This window comes from Schistocerca serialis, chromosome 1, assembly GCF_023864345.2.
Source record: "Schistocerca serialis cubense isolate TAMUIC-IGC-003099 chromosome 1, iqSchSeri2.2, whole genome shotgun sequence".
Classification (NCBI taxonomy): Eukaryota; Metazoa; Arthropoda; class Insecta; order Orthoptera; family Acrididae; genus Schistocerca; species Schistocerca serialis.
Window position 1 is genome coordinate 272,149,729 of NC_064638.1, and position 22,280 is coordinate 272,172,008.

The 22,280-nt window shown below is 40.1% G+C and overlaps 1 protein-coding gene across 4 annotated transcripts in view; it reads right to left on the reverse strand.

Moving 5' to 3' along the window:
- Positions 1-22,280, reverse strand: part of LOC126467730 (uncharacterized) — a 216,203-nt gene that overhangs the window by 26,092 nt on the left and 167,831 nt on the right. For all 4 annotated transcript variants that reach the window (XM_050096491.1, XM_050096490.1, XM_050096489.1 and 1 more), the window contains one exon: positions 17,842-17,961. In XM_050096491.1, the coding sequence (XP_049952448.1) occupies positions 17,842-17,961 (120 nt within the window). The remainder of the gene's footprint in view (positions 1-17,841; positions 17,962-22,280) is intronic.

Sequence of the window (22,280 nt, forward strand, 5' to 3'; positions counted from 1 at the left end):
ATCATCATCAGATAACTTGATGCTGAGCAGTTTTTGAGATTGCCATGGAGTAGCGCAAAAAGATTATGCTCGTAAGGAGACAAACCACAACAGGGGCATACTACTGAAATCTCCTGAGGGGATTCAGGGAGGCTATCAAGACAAAATGTTTCAGTAATCTGCTGAAGCTGTGACCAAAGTTTCCCATTTATGACAGTTTGAGAAGAAACTGCACATGCATGAACATGCCAAATTCGGTGTCAATTAGCACAGATGTGCTAACATGCCAAATTCGGTGTCAATTAGCACAGATGTGCTAATCAGTAGTGGGAGAGACAGCTACATCACCTGTCAGACGATGAACACACACGTCGAGGTTGTCAATCATACTGTGTGCTGCCGTTGGTTGACCAGTACCATCAGTTAGAAGTCGCAATCTGAAATATGTTTCCATGCTGGCGTGTGCCTATCCTCAGTGTTGTCAACCGGGTATCTATGTCGCCACCACAGCATCATGCCCTGCATGACCAACAGTTCTTCCTTGTGTTCACTATGATTTTAACATGGACAGTGCTGGATCCTATGCCTTGCTGAGTTGGTGTCCTGTGTCCCTGTTAAGCATTTTGGTGTATTTGTATTCCATACTGTGTCCTGCACTGAAACAATGCTCAGCCACTGCAGATTTCTCTGGCTGGTCCAGATGTGTATGGTATCAATGTGTGATGCATTGTCCTCCATGGTGCAACAAGTTTGTCCAACGTATGATGTCCCGCAGCTACAGAGAATCTTAGAGACACATCACCTTCTTAAACCTAGATTAGCTTCTACTGAGCCTAAAACAGCTCTGAGATTTGATGGCGTACAGAAGACACACTTGACTTTATCTTTCTCCAATAATCCTTCAATTTTTAAAGAAATACCACAAATGTATGACAATATGACCATCTCTCTTAGTTTGTCATTTCCTTCCAGTTCCTCACTGTATAGCACATGCCGAGCACAAGGCAAAGCAACCTCCCATTCAGAATATCTATTCCCTAAAAATACAGTACAGAGGTGGCGTAACTCATCAGGTAAGCTGTCTGAATCTGATATTGCTTGTGCTCTGTTGATCAACATCCTAAGCGTGCCACTCCATTGTGCAGGATAGTGACAGCTGCTGGCTTGTAGTATAAGTCCATGTGTGCAGGTTTACAGTACACAGTGTGACCCCAGGTGCCACCCCGTTTCTCTGTACCATCATGTCCAGGAATGGTAGTTTGCCATGTTTCACCATTTCCATCATAAAACTGAAGTTCAATTAAAGAGAATTTAAGTGTTGTAAAAATGAATCCTGCAATGCAGTGCCATGGGGACCAAATGACATACTTGTCATGGATACATAATATTAAATGAACTTTTATAAGCATTACAATTTTTAAAAAGGAAGCCTTAAATGATTTTCAGTGTTACTTTAAACACTGCAAATACTCATCAGTTATGTCGAATGAAAAACCATCTGTACCAATTATTGGGGAGCACACATATGCTGCCCAACTCTATTCGTTTTTCCACTACATTCTGTTGTCTCATCCATTTTTTAGTTTTCTTGTCTCTTCTCCTAATTCCAAAGACACATCTCTCCACTGATAGCTGCAAAACCTTCACTTTTTTAAAAGTTTCTGCATTAAAACATTAAAACTCCATGTCTCATTACATAATTCAAAACTGGCACTAAACATTAACTATTAACATTTATTTGCAGGCACAATGAAAACTTACTTTTGAAAACCCAATTCAGTTTACTAAAAGCACTCCAGGCCATACCTAGTCTTTTGTTTATATCAATGTATACCCACCCCGTCATCTTTAATTGTTCTAAGTGCAGAAACTCATAATATGGTTCTATGACTCCTTGTAAATTTGGACAAATTTCTTTTTCATGTGTTAATTAAAAATATTCAGTTTCATTATAATTTATTTTCAAATTAATTGCAAAACTGTTCTATTGTCAAGTTTGTTTTCACTAATGGCAAGCAGTAAAGTGACATTAGCAATACAATAGTGGTTCAGAAATTCTGCATTAAGCCGCATTTCTTCTTTATTTTTCCAGTTTAAAGATATGAAAACTTCCTCTAGGACTACTAAGAATGACATTGGAAATATGGGTTCTCCTTGACCAACTCATCTTTCATTCATGAAGACCTCACATTCATGATGAAGTCTAGTGCATGGTGCAGCATTGATATGCATTCCTCAGCTGAATGGCTCGGATAGCCGAGATCATTAAAGCAACCGCTCACGATAAGCATGAAATCCGGGATCCAGTCTTCATCTAACTCAAATTTTGATGTGTCCCCAATACATATTCTTTCAATACCTAATGCAGATGACATCAAAATTATTTGCAACTGCAACTAATATTCCAGATTTAACTGCAGCTGCAGATTGTCAACATTGTATGTTTCTGCAGACCTTGCCTCAGGGCTCTTATCCCTGTAACCCAACTAGATGCAAGACTTGCCCCATACATCTTCTCACCACCACCTACTCCAACCCTGTGACATCACCACCTATCCCATCAAAGGCAACGCTACCCATGAAAGATGTCATGTGAGCCACAAGCTAAGCTGCAACCCCTGTGCTGCATTCTATGAGGTCAAGACAACCAACAAGCTATCTGTCCACATGAATAGCCACCAACAAACTGTGTCCAAGAAACAACGGGTCCACCATGTTGCTGAGCACACCACCCAATACCAACTTTTCTGAACTGTGCATGTGGGAACTCTCCCTCCAATATATTCTACATTCCCATAACCCTCCTGGCCTGAACCTTCATTAATCATTGTCCTTACCCATGTAGCCTCTTTCCTGTTCCCACTCCAGCACTACACAGTCCTCAGTTCCACTGACGCACCCAGTCTTTTTACTTCTTTCCTTTCCCGCTATCACCCCCCCCCCCCCTCCCCTGCCCCCATTTCACATCCGTAATGCATCTAGTTGCTGTACTGTCCACATCGTCCCTGCACACTCCCAGCAGCACTTTACCATCTCACACCTCTACCCCCTTTCCAACCCAGCCTCCTCCTTACCACCATCTGATGCTTCTCCCATAATGTGCTGCTGCTTGCAGTCTGGCTCCAGCTGCCAGCAACATGGTAATGTGTGTTGAATTTGCTTTTGTGTGTGTGTGTGTGTGTGTGTGTGTTCTATTTTTGACAAAGGCCTTGTTGGCCAAAAGCTAATTTTCTGACAGTCTTTTTGTTGTGCCTCTCTGTGACTCAGTATCTCTGCTACATGGTGAGTAGCAACTATCCTTTTCATTATATTGGTACATTCAATCCTTGATTTTCCATTGTTTGATTTTGCTTGACGGCTTTTCTTCCATCCTAACCCAGTGCTGTTTTCTTGAGTGTTATTTTCTAATGCATTACTATACTCAGTGTCCATCCTTCTCTCTCTCCTTTCCTGTGTTGCTCCTTTCACCATAGAAACCACACTGTATGCACTACTTACGAGCCACGTTGTATCAAATGTCTCGGCCAGTGCAACAGACAGCTACAAGACCACACTGACTGTTGGTGCAGCATCTAATGTCCCACATTATTCCTGTCGATATCATTAATCACATACCTTCATATTGATAACTCTCCTTGTGTCACCCTCATGTATTTTCGTGTCGTATTTCCCACACCTTTCCTGTGCCACATGAACTTGTATCTCATCCTACCAATCCCTCACCACCCCCGACACCTTCCCCTCTTTATACCAGTTCACACCTACTAATTTCACCTAATCTAATCACACCTACCATCCCCCTTCTTCACACTTATCCACCCACAGACCTGCAACATGCAATATAAATATTTTTATTTCCCCTCATTGTGACTTAATGCCAGTTTTTTGTCATTCACTATTGGCCTACTTCCTCAGATTTCATCTTGCTTCCCTTTATTTCATCTGTTACCTCCTTTTTATGATTTTCCCCCACGTGTCTGAATGTATTTTTGCAAATTTTTTCGAACGTAATTATATGTATTTTTTTTCCCGCCAGCATGGATCCTTACTCCTTCCATTTGCAACAATACAGAGAAGTTTCCTTATCCCTAACGGAACCCTGTCCCACATACTGTCCCTGCATTGTTGCTTGGCTTTACCATCAAATTACCCATCTCCAGCTGCCACCCTTTCTTCCACAATGACCATCTGTTCAGATTCCGCCAGTCCTTAGACCTCACCAATACAGTCCTCCAAAACCATATCAAACTTTCCTAAACCTTCTTAACTTCTCTCCATTCGTAAAATACTCCTGCTATGCAATCCCAAATTCATGGCGTCCATAACACACACTGAAACTCTTGCCCTTCAGGAAATTGAGCAACATGCACAACGCCACCTCAAAAAACTCTCAAACCTGCTCACTTCCTACTCCTACCGTGGATTACCACTGTCCCTGTCTCTACAACAAGCTCCGAACCTCCCCAACATCCTGCCATAGCTGACAAATCCTGTCTCGCATATGTACTACATTTTCCGCATCCTTCAAAACTCACTCCCACACCTGCACAGAATCCAGAACCTAAACAGATCCGAAACATAGTCATCAATCTTTCCTGAAAAAGCCTTAGCACTGCAGAAGTATCAGTCATTTCCAAAAGCCTTACCTTTTACCCCGCCCCCAAATAAGTGCAGGACTTGTTAAAGACCTTCTCTCCTTTTCTTGATCCCTCCAGTGGAAACACTGTCGCCACCAACCCAACCAAAGACCAATGTTGATCCTGCCTGACTCAGTTCACTTCTCCATCCAACCGTGATCTACCCTCACTGCCCCCAAATCACACTATTAACTTTCCAGAATTTCTTAAGCTCGAACCTTGCCTTCTCACTTTGCAGAAAGATCTGCAATCCACCACCTAAAAACTGATCCCGACCTCATAATCCTACCTGCTGACAAAAGTATCCACCACCGCTGGTTTGAACTGCAAGGATTACCTGGCACAAGGACTCTACCAGCTGTCAGATCCATCCATCTACAAACCCTGCCACAGTGGCCTCATTCCAGAAATCTATCAAGGTCTCCAGGTTCTCTTCAAATCCTTGACCTCTCCCTAGAGTCCATCTCTCTTCTCACCCCTATTACTCCCCATACTCCTACCTTCTACATGCTCCCTAAAGTCCACAAACCCAACTACCCAGGACACACCATTGTAGCCAGTTACTGTGCCCCCACTGAGAGAATCTCTGCTCTCGTAGACCAACACTTTAAGCCTGTTACCCACAAACTACCCTCCTCTATAAAACATACCAATCACTTGCTCCATCAACTCTCCACAGTTCCTGTTCCTTTACCACACAGTGCCCTGCTCGTCACTATTGATGTCACCTCCCATTACACTAACATCCCTAATGCCCATGTCTTTAACACTACTGAACATTACCTTTCTCAATGCCCAATAGATTCCAAACCCACCATCTCCTTCCTACTCACCATGACCAACTATATCCACACCCACAATTACTTCTCTTTTGTGGGCATTACCTACAAACAAATCTGGGGCACGGCTATGGGCACCTGCATGGCACCATCCTATGCCAACCTATTCATGGGCCATCTAGACAAACCCTTCCTGAACACCCAAAATCCCAAACCCCTCACCTGGTTCAAATTCACCGATGACGTCTTTGTGATCTGGATGGAGGCTGAGGACACCCTAATCTGGATTGCTCCAGAACTTCAACACCTTCTCCCCCATTCGCTTCACCTGGTCCTACTCAACCCATCAAGCCACCTTCCTTGATGTTGACCTCCACCGCAAAGATGGCTACACCAGCACCTCTGTCCATATCAAACCTGCCAACCACCAGCAATACCTCCACTCTAACAGCTGCCACCAATTCCATATCAAGATAACATAGCAATCTGTGGCTGTCACATCTGCAGTGACCAGCAGTCCCTCTCGAAATATATTGAGGGTCTCACTTAGGTCTTTACAGATTGTAACTACCCTCCCAATCTGGTACAAAAGCAGGTCTCTTGTACAAAAGCAGATCTCCCGTGCCTTATTTTTCCATTCACACAACTCCTCCCAAAGTCCCACCGTCCGGTCACAGTGGAGCATTCCCCTCATGACTCAGTACCACTCAGGGCAGGAGCAACTGAATTACATTCTCCGCCAGGGTTTCGATCACCTCTCATAGTGCCCTGAAATGAGAAATTCCCTACACACTATCCATCTCACCACTCCCACATTGGTATTCCACTGCCCAACGATCCTACACAATATACTTGTCCATCCCTACTCAACCTTTGCTCCAAATTCCTTGCCTCAGGGCTCATATCCCTGTAAAACAACTAAATGCAAGACTTTTCTCATACATTCTCCCACCACCACTTACTCCACTCTGGTCAAAAACATCAGCTTTCCCATCAAAGGCAACGCTACCAGTGAAACCAGTCATGTGATCTGCAACCTAAGCTGCATCCACTGTGCCGCATTCTATGAGGGAATGACAACCAACAAGCTATCTGTCCCCATGAATGGCCACCAACAAACTGTGGCCAAGAAACAACTGGACCACCCCATTGCCGAGCAAGCTGCCCAACACGACATCCTACATTTCAATGACTGCTTCACAGCCTGTGCCATCTGGAACCCTCCCACGAACACCAACTTTTCTGAACTGCACAGATGAGAACTCTCCCTGCAATATATCCTCAATATATCCTGTGTTCCCATAACCTTTCTACCCTCAATCTTCACTAGTCGTTGTCCTTACCCATATAGCCCCTTTCCCTCACACAGCCCTCTATTCCACTAACACATACAGTCTTTTTACTTCTCTCCTTTTTCACTGCACCCCCCCTCCCCCCCTCTAACCTCCGGACTGCACCTAGCTGCCTACTCTCCACCTCGTCCCTGCACGCTCCCAGGAGCACTTTACTGTCCCCCACCCCTCCTTGCCCCAGCCTCCTCCGTACCCCCACCCGGTTGCCTCTTCCATAATGTGCTGCTCCTCGCAGTCTGACTCCAGCTGCCAGAGACTGTGGTCAAGTGTGTGTGTTTCATCTCTCTCTCTCTCTCTCTCTCTCTCTCTCTCTCTCTCTCTCTGTGTGTGTGTGTGTGTGTGTGTGTGTGTGTGTGTGTGTGTGTGTGTGTGTGTGAGGTAGGGGGGGGGGGGTATCTGTCTGCTGTATGTTTTTGAAAAAGTCCTTGTTGGATGAAAGCTAACTTTCTGGCGGTCATTTTATTGTGCTTTTCTGTGACGCAGCATCTCCGCTATATGGTAAGTAGCAACTATCCATTTCATTGTTACATTTCATCCAGGAGGTTCCACTGATTGTTTTTAAATCAGATCAATGTAACAAATGTTACTTGACTGTATTATGGTCAAAACATTACAAAAGATGCATTTTTATAATCTGTGCATACAAAATGTTTGAAAATGTTGTATTTCGTGTTTTGTTAATAATACTATATCTTCTAATATAGGTAATGCTTTGAAAATGAACAAAAAGTTCAAAACTAGTCACTAATAAAAATATTTGGAACTATGACAGAAACTTTATTTAATCAATTAAAATTACTGAGTTGCTGATCCCGTTACCAACACCATGTTGAAATTACGTAATGTTTTAGTTTTTGCTAAGTAACACCTCATTTATGGGTATTGCGAGTACACTATCAATACTGTCCGTTACGTTGTATTGTTCCTTCAGTCACTCGTGCTTCTGTAGTTATTAGGGCTGTTAAACTTCATACATCAATTTGATAGTTATGAAAATTTTTGCAGATAAATGATCATGATGGGCAGTAGAATAGACACATTTCCATATTTTAAAATAATTTTGTTAACTTTTACCCATTAAAGTTGAGACAATTCCCTTAGAGTGAATTAAAGATAAAAGCAAATCGCATGCAGTTCTGAAATGAAAATCCTTGCCCTAGTTCATTAAGTTACCTGTGAGTCATATTTCACCAAACATTTGATCACTGAAATTGAAAAAACTGAGTCTGTGGCCACAAATTGTATCCTGTCATGTTGCAAAGGATGCTCTGTACAGAAAGTCTACCCAAAGTAATGGCAGATGAAAATTTAAATGATCATCAAGAGCATAATTTGGTTTTTATGTTTCAATAGTAGGTGTCATAAATGGAAAGATGGCGGCAACTGGTAGTGTTTGTAATTTGCGTGTGTATGAAAGTTATGGCTCAGTAGTAGAAAAACAACAAATATGTGCCTTGTAGTGATATTACTGTGAAGCTAAATGAACAAATAATCAGTCTGCAGAAAACTGGAAGTCCTACATAAAGAAATCATATACCTGAAGAAAGAAAATCAGCAGCTAAGACTCACTCAGAGAGCATGTGGGGTTTCAGAAGCAACAAATAACGAATTGCACATATCAAAGGTAACCTGTACTGTAAAGGAACTTCCACTTTGGGAAACAGAAAAAAACAAAGATGCTGTAACTTACCAAACGAGAAAGTGCTGGTTGATAGACACAATAAAAAACACACAAAAACACACACAAATTTCAAGCTTTCGCAACTCAAGGTTGCTTCATTAGGAAAGAGGGAAGGAGAGGGAAAGATGAAAGGATGTGGGTTTTAAGGGAGAGAGTAAGGAGTCATTCCAATCCCGACAGTGGAAAGACTTACCTTAGGGGGAAAAAAGGACAGGTATACACTCGCACACACACACATATCCATCCACACATATACAGACACAGGCAGATATATGTAAATCCAAAGAGGTTGGGCAGAGATGTCAGTCGAGGTGGAAGTACAGAGGCAAAGATGATGTTGAATGACAGGTGAGGTACGAGGGGCGGCAACTTGAAATTAGCGGAAGTTGAGAACGGGAAGAGAGAATATATTGAAGGGCAAGTTCCCATCTCTGGATTTCTGATAGGTTGGTGTCAGTGGGAAGTATCCAGATAACCCAGACGGTGTAACACTGTGTAAAGATGTGCTGGCCGTGCACCAAGGCATGTTTAACCACAGGGTGATCCTCATTACCAACAAACACTGTCTGCCTGTGTCCATTCATGCGAATGGACAAATTGTTGCTGGTCATTCCCACATAGAAAGCTTCACAGTGTAGGCATGTCAGTTGGTAAATCACGTGGGTGCTTTCACATGTGGCTCTGCCATTGATCGTGTACACCTTCCGGATTACAGGACTGGAGTAGGTGGTGGTGGGAGGGTGCATGGGACAGGTTTTACACCGGGGGCGGTTACAAGGGTAGGAGCCAGAGGGTAGGGAAGGTGGTTTGGGTATTTCATAGGGATGAACCAAGAGGTTACAAAGGTTAGGTGGACGGCGGAAAGACACTCTTGGTGGAGTGGGGAGGATTTCATGAAGGATGGATCTCATTTCAGGGGAGGATTTGAGGAAGTTGTATCCCTGCTGGAGAGCCACATTCAGAGTCTGATCCACTCACGGAAAGTATCCTGCCACAAGTGGGGTACTTTTGGGGTTCTTCTGTGGGAGGTTCTAGGTTTGAGGGGATGAGGAAGTGGCTCTGGTTATTTGCTTCTGTACCAGGTTGGGAGGGCAGTTGTGGGATGTGAAAGCTGTTTCCAGGTTATTGGTGTAATGGTTCAGGGATTCAGGACTGGAGCAGATTTGTTTGCCATGAAGACCTAAGCTGTAGGGAAGGGACCGTTCGATATGGAATGGGTGGCAGCTGTTATAATGGGGGTACTGTTGCTTGTTGGTGGGTTTGATGTGGACGGATGTGTGAAGCTGGCCATTGGACAGACGGAGGTCAACGTCGAGGAAAGTGGCATGGGATTTGGAGTAGGACCAGGTGAATCTGATGGAACCAAAGGAGTTGAGGTTGGAGAGGAAATTCTGGAGATGTTTTTCACTGTGAGTCCAGATCATGAAGATGTCACCAATAAATCTGTACCAAACTTTGGGTTGGCAGGCTTGGGTAACCAAGAAGGCTTCCTCTAAGTGACCCATAAATAGTTTGGCGTACGAGGGGCCATCCTGGTACTCAGGATGTTCTACATTATAGTACCTAGATCCTGCATAGCTGAGCTTTCAACTTTCCACATCCCATGAATTCCTTACCTACACTCCAACAAATCCAGAGCCAAAAAAATCTTGAAACACTGTTGTTAACCTTTCCACCAAAATCCTAAGCCTCACAATGGTTTCAATCTTATCCAAACGCCTCACCTTCAACCCTAACTCAAATTTAACCATGTTGGACTTGCCAAAAACAACTCTCCTCCTCTCAATCCATGCAGTGGTAACACTTCTTTGCCACCAATTTCTCCAACCAAAGCCTAACTAATACCAGCACATAACCCTACCTCTCTCAGTTCCTACCACTGTCCAACAGTGATCCTCCTCTCCTCCCACCTACCTTCCCAGTCTTCTTCCAGGAATTCCTTACCTTCAGCTTGGCCTCACTGCCCTTCCCCAAGTCCTTACCTAGGAAAACCGACCTTTCACCAGAAAAAAAGACATTGCACAACATACCCTCACTTAATTGTCCTACAACCAGATAATATACCCACCACTGTCATTACGGACTGCAGTGACTACTTGGCAGAAGGCTTTTGCCACCTATCTGACTCCTCCTCCTATCAACCCTGACAGAATGATCCCATCCCAGTCCAACACAATCTCAAAATAGTGCTTAAAGCCTTAGGCCTTTCCCACAACCTCTCCCATGAATCCATTTCCATCCTCACCCCCATGACATCCTGCACTTTCAGCTTCTACATGCTCCCCAGAACCCACAAACCGAACAATCCTAGATGCTTTATTGTAGGTGGTTATTGTGCCCCCACTGAAAGAATTTTGGCCCTCATTGAACAACACCTCCAACAATCTTCCTAAAATCTAGCTTCCCACATCAACTATAGCCTTGCTTAGCAGACAGTAGTAAAAAGATGCCCAGGAAAATTCTTTTAAATTTTACTGGACTATCAATACAGCTTCAACAGATTCACGGGTCAACCTACTCCTGTCATCAGTCCATTGTGTTGTAATGAGCGAAAACACTCTTTCCGAAGTTGCTGAAAAAATATTCCAGAAGTTTTAACAATTCTGAATGACAATTAACAGTCTTACTTTCACAGAAATACTCGGCCCATTTTTTACTACATGATAACCTACTAAATTCAGGATCATTACTATTCTGTTTCTGAAATTGCCTAAAATAATAGAATTGGTCAAAACATTTTACATCTTCAATTTGAGAAGCTTTACACTTTTCTTGCAAATACAAAAGGCTTTTTTCAACATCACTGTAGTTTTCAAGAGATACCCACTTGAAACGGGAAAATCATCAAACATACAGAGCAAAAATATTCATGGCACGATTGAATAGCAACATAACTTCCTCCATAACAAGTTTAACTTCTCTGTCGAAGCCACCTTCTGTTGCAATTTCCAGCTTCTGTTTAACTTCTAGACAAATAAATTTTTCATTTAACTGGTCAGACATCAATGAATGCAAACACCATAAGTAGGCTTCACTTATCCTATTCTCAAAAAACTGAAACAAAATCTTTGGTGGCTTGCTTTCAGTCAGAAAGTAAGATTTCAGGGCCGAAATACATTTCCTGTAATATTTCAAAGCCTGGGAATAGAGAAAACCACCTAGTTTTCACATGAGACACAAATTATTTGTAATTTACCTCAACAAATTCACACAAGGACCATAACTGTTCCATTCTAACAGTTTAAATAGAAAAATAATTGAGAATGTTTACAATGAGACACTCCAAATCAATAGAAAGACTATCAGTTCCACACCGAATTGCATTATGCAAAATATGAGAATATGAGCTGCGCATTCCACACCAATTAAATTCTCACTGTTCAAATATATCTTTAATTTGCAGTATATATTCTTGCCTTCCTTGCAATTTATACCCTCAAAGTTTGTGTTAGCATTCTCACTGGTAAATTATACACACTTATTAGCAATACCTAGATGTTGTAGTGTTTCTGTAATATACTTTGCAACAGTCTCAGATGTTTCATTTGGAGTAGATTTTAGCTCAGCTACTTTTGTTTTTAAACCACTGAGTTTGCAGGCAAATTACTGAATAAGAATGGGGAACACTTTTACATTGCCTTGGTTACTTCCAACGGCCGAGACGCCAAAACGAGATATACCACTCAAAGCTTCCATGGTTACATTCAAGCAATGAGGAGAAATTACATTGTTTACAGTGCTTTGAGATTTTGTTCTGGCTGAGGAGATCTTTTTAGCAAACATCTGAATCAAAATAAATAGCTTCATTTAATTTTGGCAGGCAATCCATTGACCTAAAGCTGAAATGATACCTAACATTATGGAATGCTAGTGCTCCTTCTCAAGCAAGAACACAAGAGACTTAAAGCAGAAGTAGACTGCTGTTGCTGAAGTAATGTGTCTATCCTAGGCAATGAATGGCAACCCTAAAGATTTTTCTTATGCTTCTGAGTGGTAATATAATGTTTGAGATCTTGGCCTCCTACTGCAAGTAATTTAAAACATTTCAGTGACACAGTGACAGGCATTTCGTTTTATAACGTGTAACAATGTTTATGTATGCTATGCAGAACTGGAGAATTTTATCACCAACTTTTCTCATTCAGTTATCCAAATATAAATAAATTGAATGACTAAGAAACTTTGAAATAAAGCCATGACACTAAAACAAGACGTAAGTTCCAACTTCACATATTTTACATTCTGCTTCAAATTCAGTTCTCTGTCTCTTCAAGGCAGAATATTTGTAAGAAAGAACATCTGAGAATGTACAATTGCATTTAGGTATTGCAATTATTTTATAAAACTCACTCTGTTACAATAAACAGCAAATTGCACACACATCTGAGTACTGAGTATTTGATATGAAACCTATAATTCCAACCCAAGACAATGTGCAACTGGAACTGAAAATACAGAATGGAAATTTTAAATAATCTATATTTGCACTCACTTATGGATTTATCCATGGCCATGAGTTAAAAAACTAATAATCCTGCAAACATCTGTAGATAAGGTATTAAAGAAAAGAGCAATAGAATGGGAATAATTGCAAATAAAATTTTATTATGGTCAGCTTTGTGAAAAAGGAGGACAATCTGAAAAATCAGCCTGGACCCCGGACAAATAGACAAAAAGCAGAACATGTCCAGATTTATCTGGACATCTAGTCACCCTATTCCTACACAACCTCAACATCATTTCTCCTATCTGCTTTGCCTGGTCCTCCTCTACCCGGCATGCAACCTTCCTCTCTGATGACTCTGTTGACACCTTCGACCACATTAAACCCACCAACCACCAACAGTATCTGCATTTTGACAGCTACTGTCCCTTCCACACCACAAAATCCCTCTCATACAGACTGGCCGTCCAGTAACAGCATATCTGCAGCAACAATGACTGCTTTGTTCAGTATGCTGAGGATCTCACCAAGGCCTTCACATATAGGTACTATCTCCAAGACCTAGTCTCCAAACAGATCTCCCATGCCATTTCCTCTCACACCTCCAATCCTTCCACCACCAACAACCGGCCACAAAGGAGCATCCCCTTCGTCATTTAGTACCAACCTGGACTGGAACAACTGTACCACATCCTTCGTCATGGCTTTGATTACCTATCATCCACCCAACCTCCACAACACCCTAGTCCATCCCTATGCCTCTCCCAATCCCAACCCCTTGCCGTAAGGATCATAACCCTGTGGAAGACGTAGGTGCAAGACCTGCCCCAATCCACCCACCCAGCACTTCCTATTACAGCCCTGTCAAAAGGTTATCCTACCCCAGCAGAGACCGGGCCACCAGTGAAAGCAGCCATGTATTATACCAGTTCGGCTGCTTTTTACATTGGTATGACCGCCAACCAGCTGTCCACCAGGATGAACAGGGAATAGAATGAAGTCACAATGGGTCAAGTGTGGTGGATACATTGGCTGAGACAACATAACGGTTTTCTTTTCGCCAAAAAATCATGAGCAAGCATTGAAGTAAAAGCAAGAGTATTGCCATGATGCAATTTCCACTCGTGGTTTTGCCACAATTCTGGTCATTTTCTTTGGATCACTTCATTATTGCCCAAATAACCATAATAAGGCAGGAACTCATGGTGCACTCTCCCACTTTAATTGAAGAAAATATTGAGAAAAATCTTCATATATGATCGAATTTGTTAAATTTTTTTCTTTTTTGGTCTTGGCTCTTCAGGCAATTTCCCTTGGGATGATTGTGCCTTGGTTTCGACATCATACATGTATACCCTTGTTTTGTCACCTGTTATAAACTTCTTTATAAATTCTGGACCACTGTCAACATCATTCAGCAATTTCTGAACGATATCTATGGGACGTTGTTTTTCGTCAAAATTCAACAATTTCAGAACAAACTTTGCTGCTACATGTTTCATGCTAAAATTGTCCAAAAAAATTGCTTGGTATGAGCCAAAGGATATGTCGACGTAATCAGCAATATCTTTTATGGTGATTCAGCGATTTTCCAGAATCATTACTTTACTTCTTCCACATTGTCATAGTAATTGATGTGCTTAGGTGTCTTCAACATCATTTTGACCCTCTTGGAAATGTTTATACCACTCGTAGAGTCTTGTCTTATTCACAGTAGATTCCCCAAAAGCCACAGTCAGCGTTTTGAATGTGGTATTGCACTTTATTTCATTTTTCAAGTAAAATTAAATGTGAATTTTTTGATCCATCTTTTTATAAAGTAAAAATTTGTCAGCTACCCAAAAAACATGTATAAGCTTTTCAAATGTTAAATATAAACTAAATATTCAAAACAGCTGAAAATGCAAACATAAAACAGAAACATGTGTACCAACAACACACACACACACACACACACACACACACACACACACACACACAAATAAATTTAAAATCTGATGCGTAAAGCCCATGAAATATTTTGATCACACCCCATATATAAAGCAGTAGCCAAAATTCCCAACTCCTTAAACAGATGTCTACAAGATGATCATGGGAGAGCACCAGATATTACTCTTAGATCATATTTTTGAGCAATGAAGACTTTCTTAAAGATGATTTACTCTCCAGAAAATTATTCCTTAAGACATTATTGAATGAAAAGAAATGCATAATATGTCATCATACTGATTTGTCTCTACAAGATTTGCAATTATTCTAAGTGTAAATGTGGCTGAACTAAGTTTTAGGTATTCCAAAACGTGATTTTTCCAGTTTAAATTCTCATTGTTATGGACGCCTATAATATTGGATGTTTCCACCCTATTTATTATTTCCTTATCATATGTTACACTTATCATTGGTGCAGTACCTCTAGATGTGCAGAAATGAATATGTTGTCTTTTTTAAAAAGATTAAGACCATTCACGGAAAACAAATCAATGATATTTTTAAGAACACTGTTTGCTATTTCTTCTGTTGCTATGTGTTTGCCTGGACTGATTACAATGTTAATGACATCTACAAAAAGAACTAATTCTGCTTCTTGAATATTATAGGAAGATTGCATACATATATGAGGAACAACAGCAGACCTAAGACTGCGCCTTGGAGAACACCACATGTGGTGTTTCCCCAGTCAGAAGAATCTTCCCTGATTACATTTGTTGAATATACAAAATGGTGCTGTTTTGTTATTTAGTGCTTGTAAAATTTGGTGAATGAATCTGTAAATTGCATTTTCTGTTAAGTAATTCTTCTGAAATCCAAACTGTGAATTACAGAGAATATTACTGTTACTCAGTTGGAATACTGTTCTAGAATATAAGACCTTTCAAAACTTTGGGACATGTAATGAAATACAGATGTGTTTAACAAGGACATATTTCAATCTTTCTGGAAAAATGCTCTGAGTTATTGATAAATCATGTACTTCAGACAAGACAGGGTTACTATGTGGGAAAAAATTTTTGGTATATAATTTTTTTAATTTCAGGAGAAGAAGTTGGTGACACAGGCATATAACTGAATTTTATGAGAACTGCTTTTTCAACTACTGCTGTGATTCTTCTCCTGAACTGCTTGGCCATATACTTTCTACTATATTTAAGAAATGATCATTATGCCTTCGCTAATTGTGACTCAAGATTCATAGCCCTTTCATTTAATTCAGTACTGCTGTTATTCTGTTCTTTGGCTGGTTGTACTGTCTCTCATTTGACTACATTCTGTATAGCTTTAACTCTGTAGACCGAATTACTGATTTCTGACATAATGGTCATGTTCCTCATTTTTTTAGTGACTTCTCTCAGTAATTTTGAGTAGTTTTTGTCGTGTGCGACTCCTGCACGATCTCTGCTTGTTCTTGCCAACGGATATGTTTTTCTTTTCCTTTCATAAGACACTTTAACCCCTCTAGTGATCCATGGATTTTTGTATGTCTATAATCTCCTTTCTGATCAGCTTATGTGGAAAGTTGTTTTCAAATCATGGTATGAATTTATCACGAAATAGATCAAATTTTATGTCAGCATTTGATTCAATATAAATTTCATCCCAGATCATCTGTTATTAACTATTCTTTAAAACATTTGTTCTGGAGTCATTAATTATTCTAACTGATTGCCAACGAGCAATGTCAATACTGTAAGGCACTATCATATTTATCCCAGCTAACCGTGCATCATGATCATAGAGAGCATTTGGGTGTATGGTTACTTCCTTTATTTGAGCTTCATCAAAGGACATAGTATAATTTAAGGTCCTATGTCTTTATCAACCATTGCTGAGAAGTTAATTACTGAGATTAAATTATAAGATTCACATAAGATTTTCAGATCATTTTTCCTCTCAGGATCTTTTAGGAAATCTACTTTGAAATCATCACAGACCTTTAACTGTTTGCTGCTGTCTGACAGACAGCATTGCAAGGAATCCAAATTTCTCAAAAAAGAGTTCAAAATTTTCCAGTGTGGATCTATATACAGTTACAAATAAAAGTGCACTATTTTTCAATGTTAACTGACACGCACTTCATAAAACAAAAAAATGTAATATCCTATGACAATAGTGTCAACGAGTCACAATCTGAATCGGTCTGCTTGCACAAATGTCCAGGCGCAACACTTGTAGGGACATGAAAAGGAACAATCACATACATAAAGTCATAGGAAAGGAGTGTGACAGAGTTCGGTTCATTGGTAGGATACTGGAGACTTGCCATCAGTCTACAAAGGAGATTGCTTACAAATCACTTATGCGACCCATCTTCAAATAACACTCAAGTGTGTGGGACCCGTACCAAATTGGACTACCGGGATACTGAACACATACAAGGAAGGGCAACATGAACAGTCACAGGTATGTTTAACCCAAAGGAGTGTGTCACCAGATATGCTTAAGAAACTGAACTGACAGTCGCATGAAGACAGATGTAAATGCTAAAGTCCTGAGTATGTCTACTTACAAAGTTCCAAAAACCAGCTTTGAATCATGAATCTAGGAATATACTACATCCACTTATGTATAACTTCTGTAGGGATTGTGAGGACAAGATCAGATTCATTGTAGCATGCACACAGGCATTCACTCAATCTTCTTCCTGTGCTGCATACATGAATGGAACGGAAGGAGCCCTAATAATTGGTACAATGGGAAGTACCCTCTGCCATGCACTTAACAGTGGTTTGCATGGTATGGACGTAGATTTGTTTCCACGAGTAAATACGTTTTGACTCACGTTTTAATCTCCAAGACGCAAATGGTAGATGATTCACAGCTGAAAGTCAAAATATTGGCACAAGAGGTAAAACTAATTGAACGTGTAACCTGTTCTGAAAACATCAGAAACAAATTTTTAATATATGTTTTCATGTAGAATGCTTATTGCTCAATAAATTCAACATGCCTTTGCTTAGGAACAGCTACAAACCTGGTACAATGTTTTGTGCGCCAATTGTGGAGGTTTTCTGAAATGCTGTGAACATAATTTTCCTCTTGAGTAATTTGTTTCTAGGCAACTGTTTAACTGCCATTATTTTAGCAAATTTACCTGTAAACATGAAAGTGAAATTTAGTATATATTTTTGTGCTAATTTCTCTTATACAAAGAAATAAGCTAGTCAAATAGTGTAGCTTTGCACAACAATAGCAAGCTATCATATCAAGATTGGGTTTAGTCCACCATAGAAATTCAAGTCCATATAGATAGAACACTTGCTCACCTTTTACAACAAGAGGTGATGGAACAAACTGGTTGTGTCAAAGGAATTATGTTAGCATTACTCTCAAATGATTTACTGAAATTTACAGAATCAGTTTTGACTAAGTAAAATAATGGGGCTGTAATGTTCAATGGCAGCAAGGCCATGGGCAAGGGAGATTATACACAAAAATTTATGAAGTGCAAAGTTTTTCTGTCAGCAAACACAGCTTTTCTCAAAAACCTATCATCTCCAACCCTACAGTTTCATTCCTTATGCATACATACAGCTATGGCTCATGCATACGTTTTACTCATTTAAAGGGGAGATATACACATGAGTTCATGGCAATGTCATTTCTATTCACATGCAGCCCTTCTATGGCAACCAGTTCACAGACAAATTAGGCATGCTGTTCCAACTTGTACACTCTCAAGTGAACTGTAGGGTGCAGCTTGAGTCATGAAGCCTCAGTGTTCAAGATGAACAATCAAATGTGTTGGCAGTGCCACAATCTGTAACCTGCTGACTGCAGCTGGTTTGGTTCACTTACTGACCAATGGCCAAGAACATATTTTGAGTGTGATGCTTTGTTGAAGAAATAAGAAGTAAAGTAATACAAATAAAAAATTGTGCTTACATTGATTTCAACAGGCTTCCAAAATTTGAAATTTCCTTTTCTATTGCTGAGTAGACAATTCAGGTATGAAACTGTTGGCTGTGTCAATATGCAGATCGCTTTTCATTGTTGTGCCCTGAAAAACTTATTTTTTCTTAGAATGGATTTTCACTCTGCAGCAGGGTGTGCACTGATATGCAACTTTCTGGCAGATTAAAACTGTGCACTGAACATGGACTCAAGCCCTGCACCCTTGCCTTACACATACAAGTGCTCTACAAACTGAGCTACCAAAGACTGACTCATGACCCGCCCTCACAGCTTTACTTCCACCAGTACCTCATCATCTCCTACCTTCCAAACTTTGCAGACGTTCTCTTGTGTAACTTGCGGTAGTAGACTCCTGGAAGAAAGAATATTGTGGAGACATGTCTTAGCCATAACCTTGGAGATTGTTTCCATACTGAATTTTCTCTCTGCAGCAGAGTGTGTGCTGATATGAAACTTCCTGGCAGATTAAAACAGTGCCAAGTTTTGAAAGTAGGATATGACTTACTGGCAGAAGAAAAGCTGTGAGGGCATGCCTTGAATTGTATTCAGGTAGCTTAGTTTGTAGAACTCTTTCTGAATATGTCAAAGCATTTTAAAACATGTCAGGCCTAAAATTATTTTGGGCCTTATGAGGAGCCTAGTTGGTCTTTTATTCCATATATTAACATAAATCTTCAATATTTGCTATACATATTTCTAAAAGACACTGCTTTTTACATATTCAGGAGAGAATCAGTACTTAGTCTACTGTGGGAAGAGAGGACAAGTAACAGAGTGTGTTTCATTGGCTTTTGTGTATAGTCAATTTTATGAGCCCGTCACACCAGAATGAGGAATTGCTGCCAGACACAGAGCTGCTCACTGGCCTTTGTCCCGATGGCAGGAATGGAACTAATCCTTAAAGCTCCATTGGCCAGCCTAATTTCCTCACAATCGACTTTCCAAATGTCTTACGGTATGATGACCTAGCAAACCTATATAATGTACAGCCACTGCAAAGCCTGGACCACAAAAAGGCTCTGTAAAACTGAAGCAAGCAAGTTCAGACTACTCTCTACGTACTGCAATTGAAAACATTGAGTGCTTCATGTGACCATGCTTTACCCTCATTAGGTTGTAGCAGTGTGGTAAGCTGCTTATAGAAGATGTGGCACAGTAACATCAATGATACTTTAATATTTAAAATGATGTCCCTTTACTCTAATTTTTCAAAAGTTAAAAGTAAGACATAAATGGTTGTAAAGGATAAAAACAATTTTCTCAGTAGAGACTTTAAAACATGAATTTTGTGCTCATTCCTGCAAGTTCTTAATATGATTAATCGAATATTAAACATCAGCTCAAATAATATACATAATGGAAGATGATATTAATAGTAACATCTAAAATTCTGCAAATGTTTCAGAACCTTATAATGAAGTAATACCTGAAAAAGTGCACAAATATATATATCTTGACAAGTTTTCAAAGATTGGTAACTTGCTTCAATGTTCAAACATGTAAAATTGCCCACTTCAGATAATGCAGAATAGTAGTACCTATGACTGTGGTATCAACAAGTAATAGTTTAAATCGGTCATCTATTACAACTACCTCATGGTAACAATTTCTTCTTCTTCTTCTTCTTCTTCTTCTTCTTCTTCTTCTTGCGCCAGTCATTTTGGCCTGGGAGACCATACGGGTTCTCTACACTCCTCCACCAACCATTTCTTTTCTTGGCCTCCATGGTCCATTCTCCTTTCCTTAGTCCCATCACCTCTGTATCTCTGTTGAAATCATTCTTCCATCTTGCCCATAGCCTTCCTTGTCCCCTTCTGTCTTCTACAGATCCTGAGTATGCTACTCATGGTTGTCTTTCCTCTTCCCTCCTAATCAAGCCCACACCAATATTCTTTTGTTCATCCCTCAGACAGAATCAGCTTGCAAGTATAGGTCTGACAATCCCTGGTTTTTAATATCCTCCATTCCTATGACTGGGTGTCCCTCTTGGGACCAAATATTTTCCTTAATATCTTTCTCTTGAAGACTAGCAGTTTTTGTTCATATGTTTTCCTTACTGAAAATGTTTGAGAACCATACAGAGCTATGGGAGGACTTATACTCCGATATAGTCTGATTTTAAAACTTTTCAAAACTGCTCTACAGCACAGCATGTCCTGTAACCTGAAATACAATCTTTTTGCTGCTGAAATCCTTGACTTAATCTCAATTTCCACTCTACTCTGCTCGGGAAAAATTCTTCTCAAATATTTAAATATTTCTACTCTTTTAAAAGTGAATTAATCAACTATCAATGTGGTTTGATCACTGGGGCCTTGCTCACAACCACACACTGACCTTTCTCCTTGTTAATTTGTAACCCTTCTGTCCTTACAATACTGCTGTAAGACCTTGTCACAAGATGCAAGTTCTCTTTACTATCACTTATTACATCATTCTCAGCAAATGCAAGCAGGTATATTGTGATATTACCCAGTTTTATTCTGGTTTGGGTTGGTGATCTCTGTCTGTCTTTTCTAAAATTAAATTAAAAAGTGTTGGAGATTATGTATCACCTTGTATAAGACCAGTTCTGACATCACAATGCTCTGACATTACCTTATTGATCTTTACCCTGTTAAAGGTTTCCTCTAAACACATCTGAACTAGCTTTACTAACTTTTGTGGAGGGATGACTGTGCCTGTACGTTGGCTGTCACAAGCTTTTTTGAGATCTACGAAAACTATGTGAATATCAAAGTTATGTTCTCAGTTACCTGCCTGGGCATAGAAAGGTGGTCTGTCATTGATACGTTGCTTCTGAAACCACACTGATAGTCCCCTAAAATTCCTTCTGCAATTGGGATCGTACTCTTCAGTAGACATTGATATAATTTTGTTGCTTACACCAAAGAGTGCCATCACTCTATAATTATCACATATTAGGGGATCATTCTTTTTGCATTTCAGATTATGGTCTTTTTGTCATCAGGCACACTCTCATATTTCTAAACACTCTTTAATAGTTTTGTAATTATTTTAACTAGTACTGGCCCTCCATTCTTTACCAGCTTTCCTGCAATTTGAACTTCAATGAAAGCCGTACTTTTTTTAAGTTTTTGATTATTTGGTGTATTTCTTCATTGGGGGTCTCTACTTTGCCATCTATGGTGTCTGGTACTTCACATGGACGAGACTCAATGGGGCTTTCACAGTTTACTAATTCTGTGAAGTAATCTGTCCATCCCTGTTCTACTTCAGTGTCATTTGTGAGAATTTTCCTCTGTGTGTTTTTCAACAAATGTTTATTTTTTCTTGTATTTCTGTATTACTTTCTTTACTTTTTGGTACATTTGTCATGTCCTTTGATGGATACAGTCCTCTTCAGCTTCTTCTATTAGCTCCTTGTAATATTTCCACTTCTCCTGCCTTAGTTTATTTGCCATTTCCTTTCTTATTCTCATACAGCTATCTTTTATCTCCTGATGCCTCACGTTTTATAGTCAACTCTTCCCAGCC